The sequence below is a fragment of the Corvus moneduloides genome, chromosome 21 (assembly GCF_009650955.1).
Source record: "Corvus moneduloides isolate bCorMon1 chromosome 21, bCorMon1.pri, whole genome shotgun sequence".
NCBI classification, from domain to species: Eukaryota; Metazoa; Chordata; class Aves; order Passeriformes; family Corvidae; genus Corvus; species Corvus moneduloides.
Window position 1 is genome coordinate 8836105 of NC_045496.1, and position 23104 is coordinate 8859208.

General features: G+C 60.7%; 1 protein-coding gene across 2 annotated transcripts; it reads right to left on the reverse strand.

Moving 5' to 3' along the window:
- Window positions 1–66: 66 nt before the first annotated feature.
- Window positions 67–21143, reverse strand: STXBP1 (syntaxin binding protein 1). 2 transcript variants are annotated; one of them, XM_032130583.1, is made up of 20 exons: window positions 21010–21143; window positions 11304–11353; window positions 11057–11138; window positions 10264–10340; window positions 10006–10084; window positions 9798–9901; window positions 8930–9078; window positions 8539–8623; window positions 8240–8370; window positions 7743–7850; window positions 7568–7628; window positions 6927–6992; window positions 6704–6784; window positions 6464–6602; window positions 6164–6273; window positions 5943–6044; window positions 4717–4802; window positions 3900–4054; window positions 2925–3048; window positions 1716–1823 (listed from the first exon to the last, which is right to left on the reverse strand). In XM_032130583.1, exons 1-19 carry the CDS (start codon window positions 21044–21046, stop codon window positions 2939–2941), a joined length of 1812 nt encoding a protein of 603 aa, XP_031986474.1. In that variant the 5' UTR covers window positions 21047–21143; the 3' UTR covers window positions 1716–1823; window positions 2925–2938. The 2 variants fall into 2 exon arrangements, with proteins under 2 accessions (XP_031986475.1, XP_031986474.1); XM_032130584.1 differs by lacking the exon at window positions 2925–3048 and having other exon boundaries at window positions 67–1823.
- Between the last annotated feature and the right edge of the window lie 1961 nt (window positions 21144–23104).

A 23104-nucleotide genomic window follows, 5' to 3' on the forward strand; every position in this document is an offset into this window, starting at 1 on the left:
GGAATATTTTCCCATGCCTTTTCCCTGTTCTCCTGGCCCCGAGGGAGCAGCACAGCACAGCCCCAGTTGCACTAGGGATGGAGATCGCTTTTATTTAGTCACTCGAGTGCTTTAGTACAGAAGAACAGATATACAGAGATGATACATGTTTGTGCTTCAACACTTTCAAACATTTAGATTCCAGTAATTTCAAGGTAAACAAGTTCCAAGACAGACTAGATTATTTTTTTTTAAAGTTTTCCTTTTTGATAAATTATTTTTTATATAAATAACTGTAACAGAAAAAAAAAATAATAATAATAATGTCCAACATACAAGATCCTGAAGCATTTGCATTGCTAAACCAAGGAGGAACAGAAACGGGCTGGGAGACCGAGGGGGAACCAACAAATATCAGTGCAATGATACAGCCTTTGCCCTAAAAATATATATTTAACTTTATGGGCAAGGAGCAGACGGGAAGGGAAAGGAAAAAGGGGGGGGGGCTAAACCACCAACGAGGCAAGAAAGAGCAATTTTGGGGAAGGAAAAGGGGGGGTCACAGCCTTCAGGGGGAAGAGAACAAAACCATAGACCCCAAAATATTGCAGTGCATCTAATGGCAAGGGGAGAGGGGGCAATCCAGGGGCGTCAAATAAAAACCCAACTCAAATCAGAGGTTTGGGGAAATCACTATACACCAAGCTCGTAAGAACGTCACAAGACACAGTCATTAATATACACAGAGTCCAGAGGGTTTGGAGGGGGGCCTGGAGGGTTGGGGAGGCCCCAGAGGGATTTGGGGAAGGCCCAGAGGGTTTTTGGGGAGGGCCCAGAGGGGTTTTAGGGAGCCCCAGAGGGTTTTTGGGGGGGCCTCAGGGTGACGGCACGCTCAGAAACGCTTCACCACAGGACGACACGAGCGGAGCCGGGCACGGGGACCGAGCTTCCGTGGGGATGGATGGGGAGAGGTATCCATGGAGAGATAGCACAGAGATATATAGATATATATATATATATATATATAAAACAGATTTTTGTTTTATATATATATATATATATATATAGAAGGAATTCTCAGAGAGAGGGAGGCGGGGCTGCAGCAGGGCCATGCAAGCAGACAGGCCCCAGCTCCCAGTTTTGACCGGTTTGGTCCCTTTTTCACATGGGAATTGCCACGGTGTGAAGTGTCCTGGCTGCACCCTCATCCCAAATTCCCATCCAGATGCTGGTGTGCACATCTGGAAGGAGCACCCACCACCCCAAACGCCATGGGACAGAGGGTGGTGCCAGCCCGGCGCCCGCCTGAGCAGCGGCTGGAGCGGTGTGGGGCGTCCGTCCATCTGTCCTCCCATCCACACAAGACCCCAAGGAGGAGCATTCCCCAAAAAAATGTGGTTTTCTGTCATTTCCCCACCACATTCACTAGCAATGGGCAGATGGGTACTCAGCAATGAGCTCCTGGGCACTTCCCACAGCTGCAGCTACAAATATATAGATTTGGGTTTTTTTTTCCTTTTTCTCTTAAACACAATGCATCCATTTTCTTTATATATATATATATATTATTTTTCTTTTTTTTTTTTGGCTGTTATCCCCTCCCTGTGGATAAAATGAGATGGGGGAGGCGCTGGGAGGGGAGAGGAGGGGGTCAACACAAGAACAAGAGAGAAGCTGGGCCCACTGGGTGCAGGGTGGCACCCGGGGCCGGGCGCCCAGCGGGGACGTGGGGTTGGCATCGAGTGGTGACAGCGTTTCCTTTTAACTGCTGCTCTCTTCCTCTGTTTTATTGAGTTTCTTCAGCGTGTCCAGCAGTTTCTGTGGGGTGAGGATGTGCGTGGACCCTGTGGGAGCAGAGGAGAAGGGGGTGGGAGGGGATCAGTGATGGCTTTGGGACCACCCCGCTGCGCCCCGACCGCCGTCCCCGCTGTCCCGGGTCCCCCTTACCTGGCGGCGCCGGCCCCGCGCCGCTGGAAATGCTTGCGAGGAAATGCAGTCTGTGGGGACGGGGGGGAGGTTGTGGGGGCAGGGAGAACGGGAAAAGGATGGAGAAGGAGGGATGGAGGTGAGGGATGGAGCTGGCGGGGTGAGGCGGGGGCCGGGAGGTGCCGGTGCAGGGGGGTTGTGGCACTGGGGTCGCTCCAGGACCCACGGGGGATGCAGGAGGCACCGGTGGGGTGCAGGGGTGCGGGATGCAGGGAACAGCCGGCACAGAGGGACCTTCCCCAGGTCCCCCAACCTGCACGGAGCATCCTGGGGACACAGAGGTGGCTGCGAGGGGTGGGAGGAGAGGAGGAAAAGGGCTCTCGCCTCCTGCTGCCCCTCGCTCGGGGGTCCCCCAGCACGGTGCCCACAGTGGCTCAGCCCCACAGCCACCCTGGCACTGCAGGGACCAGCACACGGGGGATGCCAGGGTGGCACTCACTGGTGAAACCAGCAGCAGCTAAACCCCAGAGTAGGGTTTGGGGTCTGCAATGTCGGGAGGCTCCTGCCTATCCAAGGGGTCCAAGAGCTGAGTGGGATTCCAGCCCCAAGGCACCGCAGAGCTGGGGGGTCCCAGCAGTGCCCAGCCTGTGGGGACAGACCAGGACGAGTGCTGGGGTCTCCACTGCTGCCCCTCTCCCCCAGCCCTGCTGCAGCAGCATCCCGGGAGCTTCATCCCCCTGCCCGGCCCTGGGACGCCTCTGTGGGGCAGGCAGGACCCTGACCCCTCCGGCCCTGGCGAGGGGGAACTCATGGCATGAAGGAGCCGGCCAGGGGACATGGCTGAGGGATGATGGAGCGACGCCGGATGCTTTTCCACCTGGTCGGAGGAACCGCAAGCATTTTCTTATCGGAGAACCCGACAAACCCCAAAACAACAACCAAAGAAAGGAGGAACGGAAGAATCAAAGAAAACCCTTCGGGGAGGAAGAGTTTCTTTTTCATTAGTAAGCTGCCTTTACTTGGTTTCTTTGGCTCACTCCATTGCTGGAGCCTGATCCTCAAATGATACCCTAGTGGAGTCCCTGAAGTCGGGGTGCCTCAGGTCCATGAGAAATTTGGTGGGAGTGAGAATGTGAGTAGAACCTGCGGGAGAACAGAGCGGGGCTGACGGCTGCGCTGAGGCTCCCCCGCGCCACCACCACCACCAGCAGCTGCTTTTGGGGCGAGGAAGAGGAAGGACGGAGCTCCGGAGGCGCATGCAGGGGATGGACCCTGGAGAGAGGCGGGATGGGGTGGGTGACAGGCAGGATGGAGCTGGGATGGGTGGCCGGTGACAGGGGGGACACAGCTGGGGCAGCGAGTGGCGGAGACTGGGATGCTGCTCCCAAGGAGCAGGAGAGATGCCAGGGACAGGCTCCACCAGGCATCCAGGGCAAGAATGCAGGGCTCAGATGAGATGGTGAAGGACGCCTGCCTCTGCCCTGTGAGGCGTGTATCCAAGCTGTGCTTCCCGGAGGAATTTTAGGGGACCTAACAGCTCCTGGTAGAGTTTCCACCGTGTGCTCTGTGCCTGCCTCACAGCTCCCCTGGGAGGAGAGATGGGAGCTGACCCTGAGCATGTCCTGTCGCACGTCCTGTGCAACTCAAAACCGTGGTTCCTGTTTGCACCCCTCTTTATTTTGCACTTTTCCTCCTGTAATGACCCCAAAACCAAGGAGCAATCCGAGCTGCCAAACCTCCTCCCCTCTCACCCAGCCCCGCTCAGACAAAACCAGCCAAAGGAGACGAGAAAATGGAAGCAAAAATGAGGATGTTTTGGAGTGACGCAACCCACATGGGGAAGGGGAGGGGACACACAGGGGTGACAACAGATGTCCGGAGAAAACCTTTCCGCAGAGTTCCAGCTCCCGCAGTCGTCTGGAGCCGGGAATTTGCGGGATGGAGCGTGGGATGAGCAGCCAGCAGGAGGGGCCAGCCCCGGGGCCACCACTCACCTATTAGCACCTCCCACTTGCCGCTGGCTTGTGTCACCTCGTAGGCGCAGCGCATCTCGTTCATGCTCACCCCGCCCAGGATGAAGATGATGAGGCGGGGGCCGCTCCGGTACTCGCCGGGGGCCTTGTTCTTGTGCCAGTGGCCGTAGCGGGCACTGAGGAGAGGAAGAGGAGGGTGAAGGAGGGGCACGAGGCACCACATCTTCATTAAATCCCACAGACACTGCTGCCACAGCACGGCAAGTCCAGTGCTCCAGCCACGAGTGGCTGCTCGCTGTTACAGGCAGGGAAACTGAGGCACACGATGCCTGGAGGGAAACTGAGGCACGGGATTCCTAAAGGGAAACTGAGGCACCAGGAGTAGGAAGGGAAAATGAGGCATGGGATTCCTAAAGGGGAACAGAAGCACAGGATGCCTGGAGGAAAACTGAGGAATGGGATGCCCCAAGGGAAACTGAGGCACGGGATGCCTGAAGGGAAATGAAGGCGTGGGATTCCTAAAGGGAAACTGGAGCACAGGATACCTAAAGAAAAACAGAGATACAGGATGCCTGAAGGGAAACTGAGGCACAGGATGCCTGAAGGAAACGGAGACAAGGGATTCCTAAAGGAATACAGAGACACAGGCTGTCTGGAGGGACACTGAGGAATGGGATGCCTCAAGGGAATGGAGACATGAAGTGTCTGACGGGAAACTGAGGCACGGATGCCTCAATGCCCTCAGAGCAGCCCCCAGAGCTGCTGCTGGATCCAGCCCCTCTGGGTGGATGCTGACAGTGATCCGGGTGGGGATGGACAGGGCAGGAGGGGCACCCACCTGACGGCAGTGGTGCTGAAGGAGGCGGAGGAGCGGGTGGAGATGTACGGGTAGTGCTTGGTGTCCAGCTTGTCATCGATGGCATCCTGAGGGCAGAGAGCCATGGGGCCAGGGTCAGCGAGGAGCCAGGCACAGCCCCCAGCCTCACAGCCCCTCGGGAGGGCTGCACCCAGGATTCCCCTCCTGAGGAGCTCAGGAGCAGGAGGTTTCAGCCCTGGGATCCCCCTCCAGCACAGGGGACCCGCTGCTGCATCACCAGTGGCCGAGGGTCAGTGCCACCTGGGGGTCCTTGCTGAGGTGCTGCTGCCCTGGGCAGGCCCCTCTGTCCCGGGCATGAGGCTGAGGGGTGTTCTGGGGGTGAAGCCATCCCGGGGTGGGGGTTGTGACAAAGCTCTGTGCTTTTGGGACCTGAGGGAGCTCTGCTGGCCTGAGGGCAGAGGCAGCACTGAACTGCCCAGGGCTGTCCAAGTGCAGAGCTCCTGGGACAGCTCCTGAGGGTACAGGCACGGCTGTACAGAGCCACATCCGTCCCCTGGCTCAGCTGGGACGTGAGCAAGGCTGTGACAAGGCCACCCAGCCTTGGTGGCCGTGGGGGCACACACACAACCAGCCAGTTTGTTACTGCATTTGTACTGCAGGGGTGCTGGGCAAGCCTGGTTTGGGCCGTGAAGACTGAGGGGAGACCTCACTGGGGTCTAAAACTTCCTCATGAGGGGAAGAGAAGGGGCAGCTCTGATCTCTGCTCCCTGGGACAGGGACAGCACCCAGGGAGCGGCTGGAGCTGGGCCAGGGCAGGCTCAGGCTGAGAGCAGGGAAAGGTTCTTCCCCCAGAGGGTGCTGGGCACTGCCCAGGCTCCCCAGGGAATGGGCACGGCCCCGAGGCTGCCAGAGCTCCAGGAGCGTTTGGACAGCGCTGCCAGGGATGCCCAGGGTGGGGCTGTTGGGGGGTCTGTGCAGGGCTGGGGCTGCACTGGATGGTCCTTGGGGATCCCTTCCAGCTCAGCACATTCTGTGGTTCTCTGCATCCCACCTGGGCCAGGAGGCTCATGAGGCCAGGAAAGCCTCCCAAAATATCCCAACCGTGCTGCCATCCCGGGCAGGGAGCAGCCTGGAGGACGAGTGCCCAGAGAGAGGTGTCGGGCTTTGGGCTGGGAGCAAAGCTCCTTTCCTGGGTGGCTCTGGAATTCCCTGCTTTGTCCCCCAGCCCTGTCCTCTCGCTGGCTCACCTCCATGATGTCCTTGATCACCGGGGTCCACCGGGACAGCTGGTAGGTCTGCTCGCTGATGCGCTCCTTGCGCTCCGGCTTGCTCCGGCGGCGCAGCGTGGACTGGGCACAGAGAGAGCGCAGGGACACCCTGAGACACGGCAGGGACACCCCCGAGGCCACCCTGGGAGAGACAGGACCGCCAGGGCAGAGGGGCAGGGCAGCAGGAGGAAGACACTCACGTCTGTGATGATGGGCACCCCGAGGTGAGCCATGTTGGTGATGATCTCGCTGTCCTCTGCCGGGATCTGGGCGTGCTGGATCAGCTTGTTCAGGTTCTCCTCGGTGATTCCTGGGAATGCAACAGGGAGGGGGTGTTCTCCTCGGGAACGTGTCACCAAGGGGACACAGCCCCTCTGCTGCCACCTTAGGACACTCAGCCTGGTGCTGGTCAGGGAGGCAGGGCTGGGTTTTCCCAGTTGGATCGTCCTGGCCAAACCTGGATCTGCCCACCCCCACCCCTGCCCAGGCGTCCCCCTCACCGTTCTTCAGGAAGATGTAGAGCAGGATGATGCGAATCTTGTCATAGGTGCTGACGTTGCCATCCAGCAGGATGGGGACAATGGCCCTCATAGGGTCTTTGATCTTCTCGCCTTCAGCATCGGTGCCCATGGCCAGGTCCTGTAGGGGACATGTGCTCGTCACCCCTCCATGCTGGGAGGGTGGAGCCACAGCCCCTGCTGTTCCTGTGGGAATGTGGGGCTGGGGGAGGTGTTTGGTACCTGCTCGACTCGGCACAGCTTGTCCACAGTGCCCTGGTAGTGCTTCATGCAGTCCTCAGCCAGGTGCAGGTGGGTCGAGTACTGGGGACACAAGAGCGGTCACCTCTGCAGTGCTGGCAGCAGCTGAGGGTCCCTGTGCCACCAGCCGTGGCCAGGGGAGAGCTGCCACCCCCTGCTCCCAGGTGGGCTCGGTCACTGAACACACCATGTCCCCTCCCTGTACCTTGCTGAGCTCCTTCTGGTACTGCGGCATCTTCTTCAGCATCTGGGACAGGTCTCTCATGGTGGTCTGCGAGGGAAGGGGACGTGGTCACTCACCCTCAGCAACCTGGGGGCCACCAGCACAGAGGGGATGACCTTGCCAAGGATTTCTGTCCCCACTGAGCCCCCCGTGGGGGTTTGGTGACATCTGACGTGTCACTGCCAGGCCTCCTTCACTGAAGAGGAGAGGCAGTGGGGGTCTGCAGCTCTGCAGACTGGGGTGTAGTGGGGAGAAATCCCCTGAGGATCTTCCTCCAGGATCCCCGTGTGCCTGGCTGGGGCTCAGATGGTCCTTTCAGCCCTGGCCACTTTTACATCCTACTGCCACCAGGGTCCCCTCCCTGCCACCAACTCAGGGAATGGAGACAGAGCAGCTGCTGTGGGAGGTGCACGGACCCTGTGCTGGAGACAAACTGACCCCTGGGTGCAGAGCTCTCCCAAAGCACCCCATTTCCAGCCCCAGCTGTAGGGCTGGCACTCCCTGCCACTCCCCCACCAGGAACCTGACCACCCTTCTTCCTTGGCAAAGTGCCCCCAGGAGACCCCACCATGTGCCAACCCACAGCTGAGCCCGTCCCCAGCTCGGTGGATGCATCAGGTCACCTTGTCACCCGTGTTCATCCTCTTGCTGGAAGAGAACTCCTTCAGGGACCGAGTCACCTCCCTGGGGAGAGGAGGAGAGCAGAGCTGTGAGGGGGAGGGGACCCTCACAGCGGGGTGGGCGGCAATGGCAAGCCAGCGTCCCACCCAGCCAGCAAACCACCCCAGGGACACTCACTGGGACACCTCGGCGATGTGTTTGTGGCGCAAGGTGACCCACAGGTCATCGTCCTCATCCAGGAGAACCTCCTTGATCCGGGCCTCGCCGATGCCGCTCGTCTCATACCTGGGATGAGGGGAGGGATGCCAGGCTGGGGATGGGGCTGAGGGCGCACACAGCCCCCTCGCTGCTGCGTTTAGGGAGGTTGGGGACATGGGGGGACATGAGGGCTCTTCTTGGCTGTGCCAGCAGCGAAGCGATTTCAACCGGGATCGACCTCTTGCCTCCTTGTACCCCTTCAACTCCTAAATGTTGGTAAGGGGCCGAGGGCTGAAGGCTGGTAAAGCCCTTTTTGTCCCAACCCTGCCCATCAGCCCAGCCAGAGTGCTGGAAGCACTGGTGGCTCCCAGTGGATGACTCGTGACGGATGGAGGGCCGCTGAGCTCCCAACTCCTGCTCTAGGATTGGCCTCAGGGCTGTCCCAGGACTGGTGGGGATGGCAGCACAGCACTCACTTGTAGACATCGTTCTCGATGGGCAGCAGGTCGTAGCTCATGGCCTGGAAGGTCAGCTCGTGCAGCACCGGGGACGCGGGGTCAAAGCCACGGTCCAGGATGAGGAGCTGGGAGCGAGCCTTGTCCGGACCCTGCGGACACAGCAGAGCCATCAGCACCAGGCTGGGGCTCCCTCGGCCCCACAGGTGCTCAGGGGGCTGTTTTGGGGTCCCCACTCGGGGTCTGTGGCTGCCACAGGGCAGAGGTTGAGCGGGACTTTACAACCCACACCCTCCCCCGGGGCTGCCAGCACCGCTCACCTCACCCATGGTGGGGTCATCAGCCTTGTAGGCGTCCAGCTTGTCCTGGATGAGCTGTGCCAGCATGGCATTGTCCTTGTAATCCCTGGGGGAGGCAGGGGGACAGGTCAGCCCACAGGGCACGGGATGGGAGGAGATGTTGGCTTCCCTGTGCAACATCCTTGGCTCGTGGCAGAGGAGGGACCTGAGGAGGTTTTGTTGCACCTCTCCTCGACGAGCTCCACTTTGCCTCGGTGCCACTTAAGATTTCAGGATCCCAACCCCCCCAGCTCTCCAGAGCACAGTCTGGGCCTGTTTACACTGAGCACGGATGTCTGTCCATGCCACCACCCCGTCCACCCCCACGCCCTGACCATCACGGCATGGCCTGTGATGCCCACCCTGGCCTTACCCGCGGTACCGCACAGCCGGGTACTCCTTCAGGGTGGCACAGAGCGTGGCAATCTGCTCTGCCAGGCGCTCCAGGATCGGGTTCTTCATCTGGGCCTTGTGGGGGCTGTAAAAGCTTTGGAAGGAGTCGGCCGAATCCAGAGAATAAACCTGGGGGTGCAGCGGGAGGGAGGTCAGAGGGGGATGTCTGCAGGAGAGCAGCCCCACCCCAGCGGGATTTGGAAACCAGATTCATCCCCAGATGGATCCAGCCGAGCCTGGGACCAGGGAGCTGGAGCTCAGTGATGCTTGGGACATCCCTCAGAATTTCCAGCCCCCTGGACCCCAGCTCCAGCTCCATGGTCGGATCCCTATCCCAAGTGATCAGAGGAAGCAGAAGACCCTTGCCCTCAGCAATCACCCGCTCTCAGGCAGGGAACCAGAGACCTGGGGACAAGCAGAAACACACCAGCTGTTCCCCCAGTAAGAACCAGCAGCCATTTTGGCTGCACATGAAGATGCCAAGAGGTCGCTCCCTAGGAATGCTGAGGATTGAAGGGTTAATGGCACCAAGCAGGTCTGGCACCGTCTGCCCCCTGGTCCCTTTGTCCCCAGCAGCAGCAGATGGCTCGGGGCCAGCTCCCTGGTGTCCCTGGCTGGTGGCTGTGCTGGTGGCAGAGCTGACCAGCGCAGCTGTGGGCACGGGGCCAAGGCACAGCACCCGCTAAATCCCCCTCAGGATCAGCCTGGGCAGTAATCTCAGGAGACAGGGAGGAAGGGCTGAGCCAGCTGGGGGTGCAAGGCTGTAACACAAACCCTGAGGGGCTGCAGAGGGACCTGGAGCCCCCCCCAGCTGTCCCAGCCCCTGTCCCACCCCAGCCCAAGCTCACCTGGGACTCGGAAGGGAGGAAGGCAATGTTGATCTCCGTCAGGGTTTTGATGACCTTGGCAGCGCGGGATTTCACCAGCTCGTTGAAGAGGGCGTCAGGACAGGCTGTGAGGGGAGGAGGAGGGTGGTGCTCAGCATCTCTCCATCCCAAATTCCTCCCCACCTGCTGGCACCGTTTCAGCGACTGTCCCTGCCCTCCGGGTACTCACAGTCAGTGAAGAAGACGTGGGCAGCTCTGTACTTGGAGGTGGGGGGATCCTTGAAGTCGTTGATGAGGGAGTGGATGGACTGCAAGAGAGAGGGAGCAGCTGGGCTGGGCAGGATGGCACTGGGGGCAAGCTCTGCACCTCCACCCCACCACCCTGGCAGCCTCACTGGAGCCAGGATGCTTCCCATGGGCACAGCTGCCCGTCCCAGCACCTCACCCCGGCCAGAGGCCCTGTCCCTGTGTCCCACAGCGTGCTCACCTTCTCGGAGGGGGTGATGAGGTACACGGCCTCCAGGCTGGGCAGCGGCTCCCGGCGCTTGTTGATGTCTTCCACAACTTGGGGGGAAAAGCAGGGATGCAGGGATCATGGCAGGGAGGGTGAGGGCAGGGCACTCAGCCATGCAGGGCTGTTGGACACCCAATGGCAGCCCAAGACCAGCCCTGCCAACCCCTCCATGTCCAAAACCCCCCCAACCACTCGTCCCTGCCCACCCAGGAGTTGGGGCACCCCTGCCCACCCCATCCCAGCCCCGTGGTCCCTGCTGGAGCTGAGGGTGCGAGCACCTGGCCAGGGGCCATGGATCTGTCCATGCTCCTGTGCTGCTGCTCCTGGGTTCATCCTCACATCTCCCTGATGGAGGAGACCACCTGGAGCTGAAGCTCTGGCTGTACCCACTGTCCCCAACATCTCCCACGACCCAGCCTGAAGTTTCCTTCTCCTTCCCAAGTGTTGCAGGAGCTGTTTAATTATTGAGCTGATAAAAACCAACACCTGGTCCCCTCCTCGAACTGAAGGAGTGCCAGGAGACAAAGTGTTCTGGCTGCTCCAGCCCCAGCAGGCAAGGAGGGACCTGTGGAACTCCAGCCTGGCAGCAGGAGCTGGCCATGGGCACTGGGAGCTGGGGTGGCTCCATCCCAAGTGGGACAGGGCAGGGTGGGGGCTGTGCCAACTGCCCCGTGCCAGCCTGGAGATGCCTTTGCGGGTGCCCTGGTGCAGAGGGAGATTTGGCCCTTCCTGCAGGGCGTGTGGGAGGCAGGGAGGGGGTACTCACTGGTGATGCCCTCCGTCATGATGTCGGTCATCTTGCAGCAGGACGAGAGCATGCGCATGCTCAGCTGGTCCACCACCAGCACCTGGGGACAGGTGAGCGCCCTGTGAGCGCCCTGGGAGCTCCCTGGGAGCTGGGAACACACGTCCTGCCCTTCCCCTCCCCTTCCCCACCCTGCCCACATCTGCCCCCTTCCCTGCTTCCTCCCCTCCTCCTCCTCTCCTGGCCCCACCCCGGTTTTGGTGCTCACCTTCCATTCCCCCTTCTTCTTCACCTTCCGGATCACATCGTGCATAATCTCTGGAAGAAAGGGGATATGGGCAAGGGTGAGACTCCAGTGTCCCTCCTACAGCACCCCAGGGGCTGCACTGGGGGCACCACACCCCCACCCATGTGCAGGGTCACGCTGAGCCCCCCTCACCCCGCGCCTCACTGGGGATGAAGGAGGGGATAGGGCTGGTTTTGGGGTACCCAGGGAAGGGTAGTCACCCCCCCAGCCCTGTTTTTCTCTCATGCTTGGCACTCACAGACAGACCCCAGGCTGGTGGGGAGCATGGGCTGGTTGGGGGGTCCCTTTGGGGAGCCTGGAGGCTGCCCCCTGAGGTTCAGCCCTAATCCAAAGTGCTGGGAAAACAACAGCAGCTTAAGAGCTCCTTTTAGAAACAAGAATCCAGCGGCCTGAGCCTGTTCCTTGTAATCCCTCACAATCCCATTTCACCTCCCGTGGCTGCTGGGCTTATGCAACCAGGCAGGACAGCAGCACCCCTGGGAGCCCCCCACCCAAAATTCCCCTGCCCCTGCCCCGGGCCAACTCCCTGTGAGATGCAGGTTCAGGGACACGAGGAAGTGGCAGTGGGACAGAGACGTCACCTTTGGGGTCAGGTTGCAGGAAGGGGGGTTCAAGCCTTGCCCTCCTGCCTAAACATCTGTTCTGGGGGAGCAAGGTGCTCCCCAAACCCTGCAGGTCTGCTTTGACCCTGGTGTGTGAATCACTGTCCCTCGCAGAGCTGAGCCTCAGGAAGAGTCCATGCCATATCCTCACAGAGCATTTTCCCCTGGATTTCATCCCTGCAGGGCTTTGCTCTGAGCCCCTGGTCCCAGGGATGGGATGGAAATGCCCAATAAAAAGCCAGTTAAGGAATGTCTCTAAATCACAAACCAGAGGTGTGAGGGTGTCACCCTGGTGGCCTCAGCCCTGGGACCCTTCCCTGTGGGTGCTGGCTCCCTGGGTAAAGCCCAGCAGGGTCCAGAGCTGGCACTGGTGCCAGCAGGGATAAAACAGGAGCCTCTGAGTGTCGCTGTCTGTCTGTCCTGCTGCAAAACCTGGAGAAAACAGCCTTTCCCAAGCACCATTCCTGCCACTGCACATCCATCCAGCTCCTTTCCCAGCCTGGGGGCAGCCCCAGAAGGACACAGGGCTTGCACTCGGGGTCCTTCCTGCCCTTGGTCACATCCTTTGGCCTCTCCATGGGGCCAGGGGGTGCAGGGAAGCTCTGGGCTGGGAAAGGGGGCAGGGAGGCTACCTGAACTGGGCAGGCAAAGCTGCTGCCTGTGCCCACGCGTGCTGCCCACCTGCATCCATCAAACGCACCAGGAACTGTCCCCCGTGGGCAGCAGCTGGCAGCGAGGGCTGCCCGTGCACCCCAGGGCTCCGTTCCTGACTCGGGAAGGAGCGATGCCAGCGCCTCCCTGCTCCTCCTGCCATTACTCAGATTTGGCTCCTGCCCCGGAGCCAGGACCCAGCAACAACAGCGCTGTTTACACGGCAGCTCTGAGGCTCCATCATCCCATCCCATCCCATCCCATCAGCTCCATCCCAATAAACACAGGGGGCCACAGGGGTGCACCATGGAAGGGGCCGGGAAAAAGCAGCAGCCAGGAAGAATTCTTGCCCCTGCAATGGAAATCTGGGGAGAGGGAGAGGGGAAGGGAGAGAGGAAGGGGAAAAGGGGAAAAGGGAAGAGAAGGGAGGAGAGGAGAGGAGAGGAGAGGAGAGGAGAGGAGAGGAGAGGAGAGGAGAGGAGAGGAGAGGAGAGGAGAGGAGAGGAGAGGAGAGGAGAGGAGAGGAGAGGAGAGGAGAGGAGAGGAGAGGAGAGGAGAGGAGAGGAGAGGAGAGGAGAGGAGAGGAGAGGAGAGGAGAGGAGAGGAGAGAAAAGAGAATCCTGTGGCCCAGGGGAAGCTGCCATGGTGCAACTGGATGGTGTTCCCATCAGGAAAGGGGGCCCAAGGGCACGAGAGCCCAGAAAGGGCTCCCAAATTGCTGCCTCAGCCCCCCCCCGAGTGTGTCCTCGCTGCAGCAGCCGCTGCAGGGGATGCTGTGGCTTTGTGGGAACGCCGTGTCCCTCGTGTCCCTCCTGCATGGGGATGGGCTGGGCTGCACGGAGGATGCCTGAGGGGGGGAGCATCTGCATGGCTGCAGAAAGTGCTGCCACATCCCAGCCCAGCCCTGGAACCAAGATGGGCCTCCCAAAGTGGGAACTGGGCTCCTCAGAGGGTGATTGCTCTGAGCTTTGGGGGTTTAGGGTGTCAGTCCTCCAATCCCCAGGCACAGTCATTCCCTACATCGAAGTCGTCTCCTGCCCTGACCATGGGTCAGATCTGGTTCCAAATTTTGGCTCTTCACAGGCTGCCAGAGCCAGCTCAGAGCCCAGACAGGGCCGGGAAAGAGGCAGATCCACAGAGCATCCTCCAAAGAGCTCCAGGGTCCTGCCAAAGGGCACAAACTCGAGCAAAAGCTGGAGACTGGGGCCACATTCAGGGAGAAGCGGCCACAAACTTCCCCTGTGGGGTGTCCCTGCAGCAGCCATTAAACCCCAGCCTAGGGAAGAGTGCTCTGGACTCCCAGGGAAAATGGGAGGTCCCAAAGTCCTCAAGTCATGCCCAGTCCCCTCCCAGAAGTGGTGCTGTCCCATTCCACATCAGCAGGCCAGATGCTGCTGTCCATGTCCTCAAACATCTGGCCAGCCAGAGTTTTTGGGGTCTGACATCAGTGGGTGACGTTCACAGCCAAGTTTTTCATCTTGGAGATAAAACCAGGTTTCAGAGGAAAAAAAATCCATATGAGCCTCTCACGCAGTACCCCCAACCCTTGGCTTGTCTGGACCTACCACGTCACATCTGCTTCCTTCAGGCTGCAGAATTTTAACCACAATTTCCCCCAGGAACAGGGAACACAGACAGCTCTGGATCCTCCTCCAGCATCAGAGCCATGGACAGGGCTGTGGATGGAGAACCTCTGGAGCAATATGGCCCTAAAAGTGCCACCAGGAAGGTGACACGTTGGAGATCCAGCCCACCACCAGCAGCCAGGCTCGTTCTCAGGGTGACACATGGCATGGACATCATTTCCAAGCGGGTGACACGTTGGCCTAGTAGGACTTGAGCCCATCCATCCCTCCAAGAGATTTATCCCACGTTATTTGTACCCTGGCCTTGGCCCAGTCTCGCCCTGGTCATGGACACAGAACCAGCCCCATGTGTCCAACGGGACTTGGGGAAGGACAGAGCATCCCTGCCATGGCTGGTGCCCGTGTCAACACAGCTGTGTCCCTGAGAGATGGACCCTTTTTGGGGTTCCCCAAGACATGGACCCTTTTTGGGGTTCCCCAAGACACGGACCCTTTTTGGGATGCCCCAAGAGATGCACTCATTTTGGGATGCCCCAGGTGACAGACCCATTTTGGGGTTCCCCAAACCCATTACCCATCAGAACAGGCCTGGAAGCTGATGAGCAGCCTTGACCTCTCCAGTGGAAGTGGTAAAGCCTTGTCCTGGCCACCACCCCACGCTGGGACACCAGGATGGTGGCAATGCTGCAGCCAGGGACACTCCAGCTGTTGTGCTGACCCCAGTGCCAGCAACGACGGCCAAACCCAAATTCCTGCTGCTCAGAAACGCTTCCTTGGCTGCCACATCCCGGGACCTCGCCTGATGTGGCACAGGAAGATGGAGCTGCTTTATGGATGGGCAGGAATTGATCCCAACCATGGGTTTTTCACTCCCCTCACACACCCTGCAATCCCAAATCTCGGGGCAGCTCCGGAGAGCCGGTCACAAATCCACGGCGAGGTTTGCTGGAGTCCCACTTCTCCTAAAAAGCTGTCAGGCTGCATCTCCCAGACGGACACATTTGGCTTTGGGTTGGCCTGGCAACTGCTTTTGTGCTGGTTCATTAACTAATTGCTCAAGCCAGTGTGAATGTTACCCTGATCCAAGCACGGCTGGACGGAGTGGAGCACGTCCCCACCTCCAAACGTCCCCAGCCGGGGCTCTCCAGGTGCCACTGTGCCATCCCCAACTCCAACAGCCCAGAGGGCGGCAGGAAGGGCCCTCTATGGCCACCAACACCACCCAGCAGATGGAGAACCACCGAGAGGGGACGAAGCCCAGCTGATGTCCCTCAGCACATCCAAGAACCATCCAGGGATGATCTGAGTCTGGACACCGCTGTGCCCATAACCCAAACAAGTCCTAAACACCTCCCCTTCAGCAGCCCAAGTCCTGAACACCCATTTTTCCCACTTCCACCTGGAAGCCCTCAGCCTTCCTGGAGGACACATTCGTCCCCTAGGAATCCAGGGATTAGTCCCAGTCATCAGTAACCTGTGTTTAATTCCTCCTTTTCCTGTTTGCACTGCTCTCGTGGAGGATGCCCACATTTATCCCTGCTGGGCAAAGCCCTGGGAAAGCTGCACAGCCTGGGGAGGAGGAGGATGGAGACCTGGAGGTCTTGAACTCTGTAGAACTCAAGTAACACAGCCAGAAGTGAAGAAGGGAAATGAAACACGTGATCACACCCGTGAACCCTCCGAGTGCCCTGGAGAAACAGGAAAATTCAGGAGCTTTCCACTGTGGGATCAGGCACAGGCTGGGATTGTTGGGGTGTCCTGTGCAGGGACAGGAGCTGAACTTTGATGATCCTTGAGGGACATTCCAGCTCAGGATATTCTGTGGTAACTCCAGACAATTTCCTTGAGCCTGCACAAGGATCTGGGGGTTGAGCAGAGTTTCCCTGTGCCAGCAGAAGCAACAACCCGCAGCCCCTCAGGTCCCTGCTGAAGGCACCACCACCCTTCACCAGCACCTGTCCTCTTGCTCCATCCCAGCAGATGCTGTCCCTGGCTGTGGTGCTGGTGGTGTTTCAGTGCCAGGAGAAGCCCAGAGCTGTCCTTGAGCAGGACAGCACACACAGGCTGTCACAGCATCCCCGAGGGGAGGTGTCCCTCACACCCCCACACGTGTGGCCATGACGTTCCGAGCTGGTTCTTGTCTGCCTTGAACCAAAACGGAGCAAAACACCAACAAATTGGGGTTCTTTGGTGGGAATCCAGGTTGGGCCAGGCTCCTGTGGCTTCGGGGACACCAGGACAGGCTGGAGGGCAGCTGGCACGTGGCTGAGTGATCCCTGCTGCTCCCTGACCCAGGGTCAAACCATCTGATGGGCTCCACAAAAGCCCCTCTAGCCCAGGTGCCAGCAGGTGTGCGCACATTCCCGTGTTCCTGCGTGCACATTCCCAGGTTTCCTCACACCCTGAGCCCACAGATTAAAGCACCTTCAGCCCTGCTCTATTTTTGCACTCTCCAGAGCCAAGCTCCTTCCCCGCACCGTGAGTTGGAGGGAGCAGCATCTGCTCCTCAGCGTGCGACCAAAAGCCATGTGATGGCGACGATTCTCCTCTGAAAGGTGTTGATTTTGTGGGAAGGAGGAGGGAATCTCTCCTGGGACATTTTCTCCAAGAGGTGTGGAGGAATCAGACACAGAGCTCATTTTTCCTTTTCTTGTTAAGAGGGAAAGACTCTGAATTCTCTCCGTTGGTGGCTTTTTTTAAATCTCCTCAGACGTGCAGACCCTGCTGAGGGGATGCAGTCCTGCCAAACTGAGGTTTGTCACTCTTGGTCACCTTCCATGGTCACACAAGGGCAGGAGTTTCTCAGCCCCTGGTGCAGGCTGTGGTCTGGAGACTGAAATTGTTCTGCAGCGCCTGGGATGGTGAACGCTGAATTTTACAATGATTTTTTCAAGCTTTTCCAACTTTTGGCCAACACCGGAGGTGAGACAGAGCCTGGTGACAGAGCCACAGCCCCAGCAGAGGCTTTGCCCATTCCTGTAGCCACACACCAGGCTGGTGGCACCACGGGGGCTCCTGGAAGGTGGGAATTGCGAGGATGGGCTGCCCAGGGAGCCACTGGATTCAAGGTTTGCTCCCATTCAGGGTGCAGAGACCTCCTGCTCCTCACCCATCCCCTTCTGCAGCAGGCTGTGCCCCCGTGCAGGCAGGAGGATGCCACGTGCACCCCTCAATGGTCCCTGTGCCCTTCGCTGCCTCCTCTTCCTCTCTGCCTGGCACAGCCCTTGCCAGGCCTGGCACGGGGCAGCACACCAGCCGTGTCCCCTGGGCACTGAGGTGGGCTCAGAACATCCTCCACGAGCAGCATCTGACCCTCCAAGGCTCCCTGTGCCCTCGGCAGGAGCTGGGGGCAGCTGCAAGGTGCCCCAAACAGCGGGGGTGAGTCAGGTACCAGCAGGTACCAGCCCTGCCCCTGCCACCTCCCTGTCCCTGCAGGTGCAGCACAACCCGAGCCCCTGAGTCACCACCAGGCAGGGCTGGACCCTGGAGAGGCCCAGCTGGGGACATGAGTGACACTGGGCAGGGAGTGCTGCACGTGGGCGCTGTCAGACCTTGTCCAGGCAGGATTTGGCCGTGGGGCTCCCGGGCACGGCCCTGGCAGGAGGCACTGGGCACAGGCCAGCTCTGGGGGAGGCTGAGCAGGTGTGGGAAGATCACCTGGTAGCCTGGGGCAAAGGTGTTTTCTTGCTGTCTCTGCAAGATGCTTCCTTATCCCAGGGCTCCTCTGCTTCTCCCAGCTGCCCGGGGACAGCAGCGGGAGTGAAAGGAACCTTTGGGGAGGCTGAAGGGGCACAGGGATCTCTGGATCCAGCATGGAATCACATCCATATGCTCCAGCTCCGTGTCCTGTGCCAGCAGGCGCTGCACAGGTGTCACCCCTGCAGCAGGGCCCATGTCTCCTCGCTGCTGACAGGTCAGTGAAGTAAAACCAGCCTCCTCCTCCTCCTCCTCCTCTCCACTGCAGGCTGCTGCAGGACAGCCAACACCGGGCTGGGCAGGCGAAGCTCGGGGCAGGTGGCCCTGAGAAGATGCAAGGGGCACAGGAGGATGGGAGGGATGTCCATGTGGTGGGGGTCAGGTGAAGATTTGGGGATGGGTGTCCATGTGGTGGGGGTCAGGTGAAGATTTGGGGATGGGTGTCCATGTGGTGGGGGTGAGGTGAAGATTTGGGGATGGGTGTCCTCAGAGCTGCCACTCTCAGGTGAGATTTTCCCAACCAGCACCAGAGCAGCAGGGCCAGTTCTCCAGCGGGGCTCCCTGGGAGGGGACACAGAGGGAACACAAACCACAGCAGGAGGACCTGGTCCTCAGGCATCACCTCTGGGGACGAGCACACTCAGCTCCAACCCTGCCCAGATGACAGCACGTCCAGGAGGACGCAGCCACCGCCGCTGGATACCTCGGGAAGGTGCAGGGACACCCCTCAGCACACACCCCACAGCTCTGGGGGGTGACAATCCACCTCTGCCCTTCTCCTCCTGCAGCCCTGGCCCACCTCACCTCCTGCCCACTGCCTCCCACCTCCTCAGAGGCCTCCAAACCCCGTCTTGTTATGGCACCAGCTGGTCAGAGGAATAATCCGGGTCTGGAGGGAAGCCAGGGCAGAATGCAGCTCGGGAGGGGGGGCTGGCGGAGCGAGCCATGGCAACGCGGCAGCATGCTCTTCATCCTCCCCATCCATCCTTCCCTCCCTCCTGGAGAACGAGCTCAGAGGAGAGGTCCTGCCTCGGGGTCAGCCCCGGGCTTGACCCTCTTGCTCCTGCTTTTCCCCGAAGGAAAACCTCCAGGGAGTGCCAGCCCCAGGGCAGGCTGGCACAGCCCAGGAGATCTCCTGCCAGCCGCAGCGGTGCCCAGGGACAGGGGGTTTGGGGACCCTGCGGGCTGCTCCCAACTCTGGGGGAGGGCTGGACCCGAGGGTGCTTCCCCCGGTGCCACCCCTCGCTCCTCTGCAGCATTCTGCCTGCACAAACCCCGCTCCCCCCCTGCAGCCACCCACGCTCCCCCGCCAGCCCCGCTCCGGCGCTGCTGCCCGGCTCCACATTATCATTTTCAGTCTGGAATGATGTTTTTCAGGGAAGAACGGAGCGGTTTGTCACTAAACCCTGAAGGGGAGGATTGAGTCAGATTTCCCTGCTGCTGCCTCGAACCTCTCTCTGCGTGTCTGTGTGTGTGTCTGTGCTCTCTCTATTCCGGCGCAGAGACAATGAATGGAAATAAGGGACACGCAGTGGCGCTGGGCTCTGTCCCCTCTCCGGCGAGGGCACCGCATGTGGCACTGCCAGGGGACGGGGTGCGTGGGCACCAACCCCCCCTCCCTGCATCCCACCGGGCTGGGGGCTGCCCCTGTCCCCACTCCAAATAAACCCCAGCAAAGCCCCAGAGCCAACCCCCCCCTCCCCAGCGCCCATCCTGCAGCAGACAAACACCGGGACATTTCCCTGCCTTTTTCCCCTTCCATTTTGGGCTCTCTCCTCGCTGCAGCACCCCGGGGTGGGCGGGGGGATGGCGCAGCCCCCCCTCATGATGCCGGGAGGGCAGCAGGGCCATCAATCCACGGGAATCCCCCCCGATTTCCCCCCCTCGCCATCACCACCCACCCGATCACACCACCAGCCCCGGCCGCGCCATCTGCAGCGGGCGCGGGAGGGCGGGGGGACGGCCACGGGCACGGCTGGCACGCCAAGAACACCCCCAAAATCACCCAAAAAACACCAAGATCCGGCCGCGGCCGGCCACGGTGCCACGGAAATAAACCCTGCGAGAGGCGGGGAGGAGGAGGAGGAGGAGGAGGAGGAGGAGGAGGAGGAGGAAGGCTCATGGCTGCGGGGGGAAGTTCCCACCGGTTCCTGCCCTTTCATTTTCTTCTTTTTTTTTCCCCTTTTTTTTTTTTTTTTTTAATATATCATGCGGAGTTTTTCCGCCTTAATTTCGCCCCCGGGGAAAGCAGCGCCCCTCCTTCCTCGTCCAGCCTCGGGTGTTTTGGAGAACAAACCCTCCCCCTGCTCCCCCCCCGGGAAAATATCGCCTTGCAACAGCCGGGAAGGAGGAAGCGGAGCCGGGGACGATGGTGCCGTGCCCCCGCCCGCGGCTCCCGGGAATATTCCCGGCCGGGAATAGCGCGGGGGAGCGGGACCCCCGCGGGCAAGGGATGCCCGGGGATGAGGGGGACACACAGGGACACCCCCAACTGGGAGAGGAAAGGCGCATCCGGGGAAATAATAATAATCATAATAATAGAAATAATAATAATAATAATGAAAATACAAAGCAGCGTTTGAGCGGGATTCGCTGCAGACAAAGCGGGAGGGCCCGGCCTGGCACTGCGCTGGGGGAGGGTTTGGGGGGGTCTGCACCCCTCTGTGCCCCCCCCTCGGGGCTCAGCCTCCCGTGGGGGGAAGGCCCCTCGGCCCTTTAGGAGATTGGGGGCCACGAGGGCCGAGGGGGGATAAAACCGTGGGGGGTTCGAGCGTCTCTGGCTTCCCTGGTCCCCCCCCCCCCCCGCTTTTCCACCGTCGCCCCGTCACCAATCCCCCCCCGCCCCAGCACTGCAGAAAAACCCCCGACACCCGCAAAAATTAAACAAATAAACCCCGGAAGGTGACAGCACCTCCGACCCCCCCTAGCCCACAGCGCCAGCGTGTCCCCACGGGGGTGACCCGCGTGGCCGTGTGTCCCCCCCGCTCCCCCCCGAGGGTCCGTATTGCGCATCCGCAGCATCCCCCCCACCCCCGGCCGGGCCGCTCCGACCCCCCGCCCCCGCGGCTTCCCCGCGCTGCCCCCCACCCCCCAAACCCCGCGGGGGGAGGGGAGGGGGGGCGCGGATCTTACTCTCTCCCACCACAGCCTTGAGTCCGATGGGGGCCATGTCTCCGTGCCGGGGGGGGGCGGCGCAGCGGCTGGAGGGGGGTATGGGGGGGGCACCCCGAGGCGCACACGGCCGGGCGAGGCTGCGGGTGGCGGCGCAGGGATGCGGAGGGCGGAGGGAAGAGGGAGGAGGACGAGGGGGGGATCGGGGGGCGGGGGGGGCGCGGGGGGGGCGGTGCGGCGCGCTCAGCTGACCGGGGGCGGGGCTTGCGGCGCTACGTCATCGGACACGCCCCCGGCCACGCCCAGCGAGGGCCACGCCCCGCGCCGCAGCGCCGCGCCCGCCGCCAGCGCCCCCTGGCCGGCCGGAGCCGGTACTGCAGCGGCGACACCCGCGCGCGGCAACGCCACGGACACGGGGACGCGAACGGACACGGGGACACGAATGGACACGGGGACATAAACGGACCCCCCGCAGCCGGAATCACCCACGGACACACACCCGGCACGCCCCCGCTACCGGAATTAACACAGGCGCACCCCCAGCATCACCCCACAGCCGAAATCACCCCCGCACCCAGCATCGCACACCCCTCCGGCATCCCCCCGCAGCCGGCACCTCACCCGCACCCAGCATCACCCACACACCCCCAGCATCACCCCCGCATCCAGCATCACCCCCGCACCCGGTACCCTCCCCTCCCCGCGCCCCAGGGCTCAGCTCTGCCCCCAAAGCGCTGCCAAAGCAAAGCGCTGCCCCCCACCCCATGATGGGACTGGAGGGAATTTGCTCCCACCCCAGGGCTGCAGTGGGGAGGGGTCCCTGGGGTGAATCAGGCTTATTTCCCAGTGAAGTATCTCCACACACACGCACACAGCGGATCAGTGACCCCCCCGGCCACCCCTCCACGCTGGGCATGACAGGGCTGTAAATCTGGGGGCAAAGGATGTGTGTTCACCCCGCACCCAGGCTGGCACCCACTGAGCTTTCCCGCCGGGCTGGGTGCCAGGGCTGCCAGACGCTGTGGCTGCCTCCCAGGGCTGTGCCCAGGGGATTTGGGTGCTTCTGTGCTTCCCTTTCCAAGCCTGGGCAGCGTGTGATGGGGGGAAAATGGGAAAGGAGGTGGGGAATGGCGCGGTGCTAGCACAGAGCTGGAGCACATGGCAGCGCTCCAGAGCCAGGCTGTGCCCGCAGGTGTCTCTCCTCATATAAATACAGATATATTTTTATATATGTATATATGTATGGCCATGGAGAGGTTCACCCCATCATTGAGTGCCTGGGGACACAGGACAACGAAGGAGCACCCGGAGGGACAGCAGAGTGACAAAGACCTGTGCTCCATCCAGCTCCAGTAGCCCCAGGTCAGGCAGCTGCGAGTCCCAGCCCTTTGCTACAAAACCTGCTCTCCTCAATGCTTCCTTAAAAATAATCCGTGGCTGAGTTTGTCAGCGGCACCGGACTCGGTGCCAGGCTATAAATACCAGCAGGCTATTTAGGAACGAGGTATTTATACTGCTCCTCCATCTCCCTGTCAATCTTCCCACGGAGGCCGAGCATCACTTGGCTGAAGGAGAAGCCCCAGCGCGTGTAGGGAGCTGCAGGAGAGCTGGACCTGGCTGCTGGGGGTCCCCAAGGTGTGTCCCGCTGCCCTTGGGGACACTCAGCTCCCTGGCAGCCCGGTGGCTCTCTTGCATCCATCACACCTGGCAGAAAATAGAAATGAGGAAAGAGTGGCACTTGTTTCATTGGAAAAATCGGGAACCAAAGCTGCCCCGCTCCACAGGCTGGCTGGGGAGGGTGTCAGGCTGGGGATGGAGCCTTTGGAGGGGAAAGCTGGGAGAACAGGGAGGGGAACATCCTCCCCAGGGTGACTGGAGAGGGCTGCTTGTGGGAATGATGCGTTGGAGTGCCTTCCTGACAACACAGCCCCCATCCTGACATCCAGGAGCCTGCTGGCCTCGGGGCTGGATCCAGGGCATTTGCTGAAGAGCAAAATGCCTAGGGATGGTGGGTGCTCCGAGCAGGCACCATGGGCTGGTGGCCACAGGCCTTGGAACCTTTGGAACCCCCAGAAGCCTTTCCCTGCTCAGGGAATGTGAGTGAGGAGCCGGGGCT

What these genes read in the sequence shown, in the direction of transcription:
- STXBP1 (XM_032130583.1), bottom strand. Translation starts at nt 21,046, where the DNA reads ATGGCCCCCATCGGACTCAAGGCTGTGGTGGGAGAGA. An exon ending in AGAAGAAGGGGGAATGGAAG is followed by an intron (nt 11,139 to 11,303) that starts GTGAGCACCAAA and finishes ACCTGTCCCCAG; the next exon opens with GTGCTGGTGGTGGACCAGCT. An exon ending in ATGACCCCACCATGGGTGAG is followed by an intron (nt 8,371 to 8,538) that starts GTGAGCGGTGCT and finishes CTGTGTCCGCAG; the next exon opens with GGTCCGGACAAGGCTCGCTC.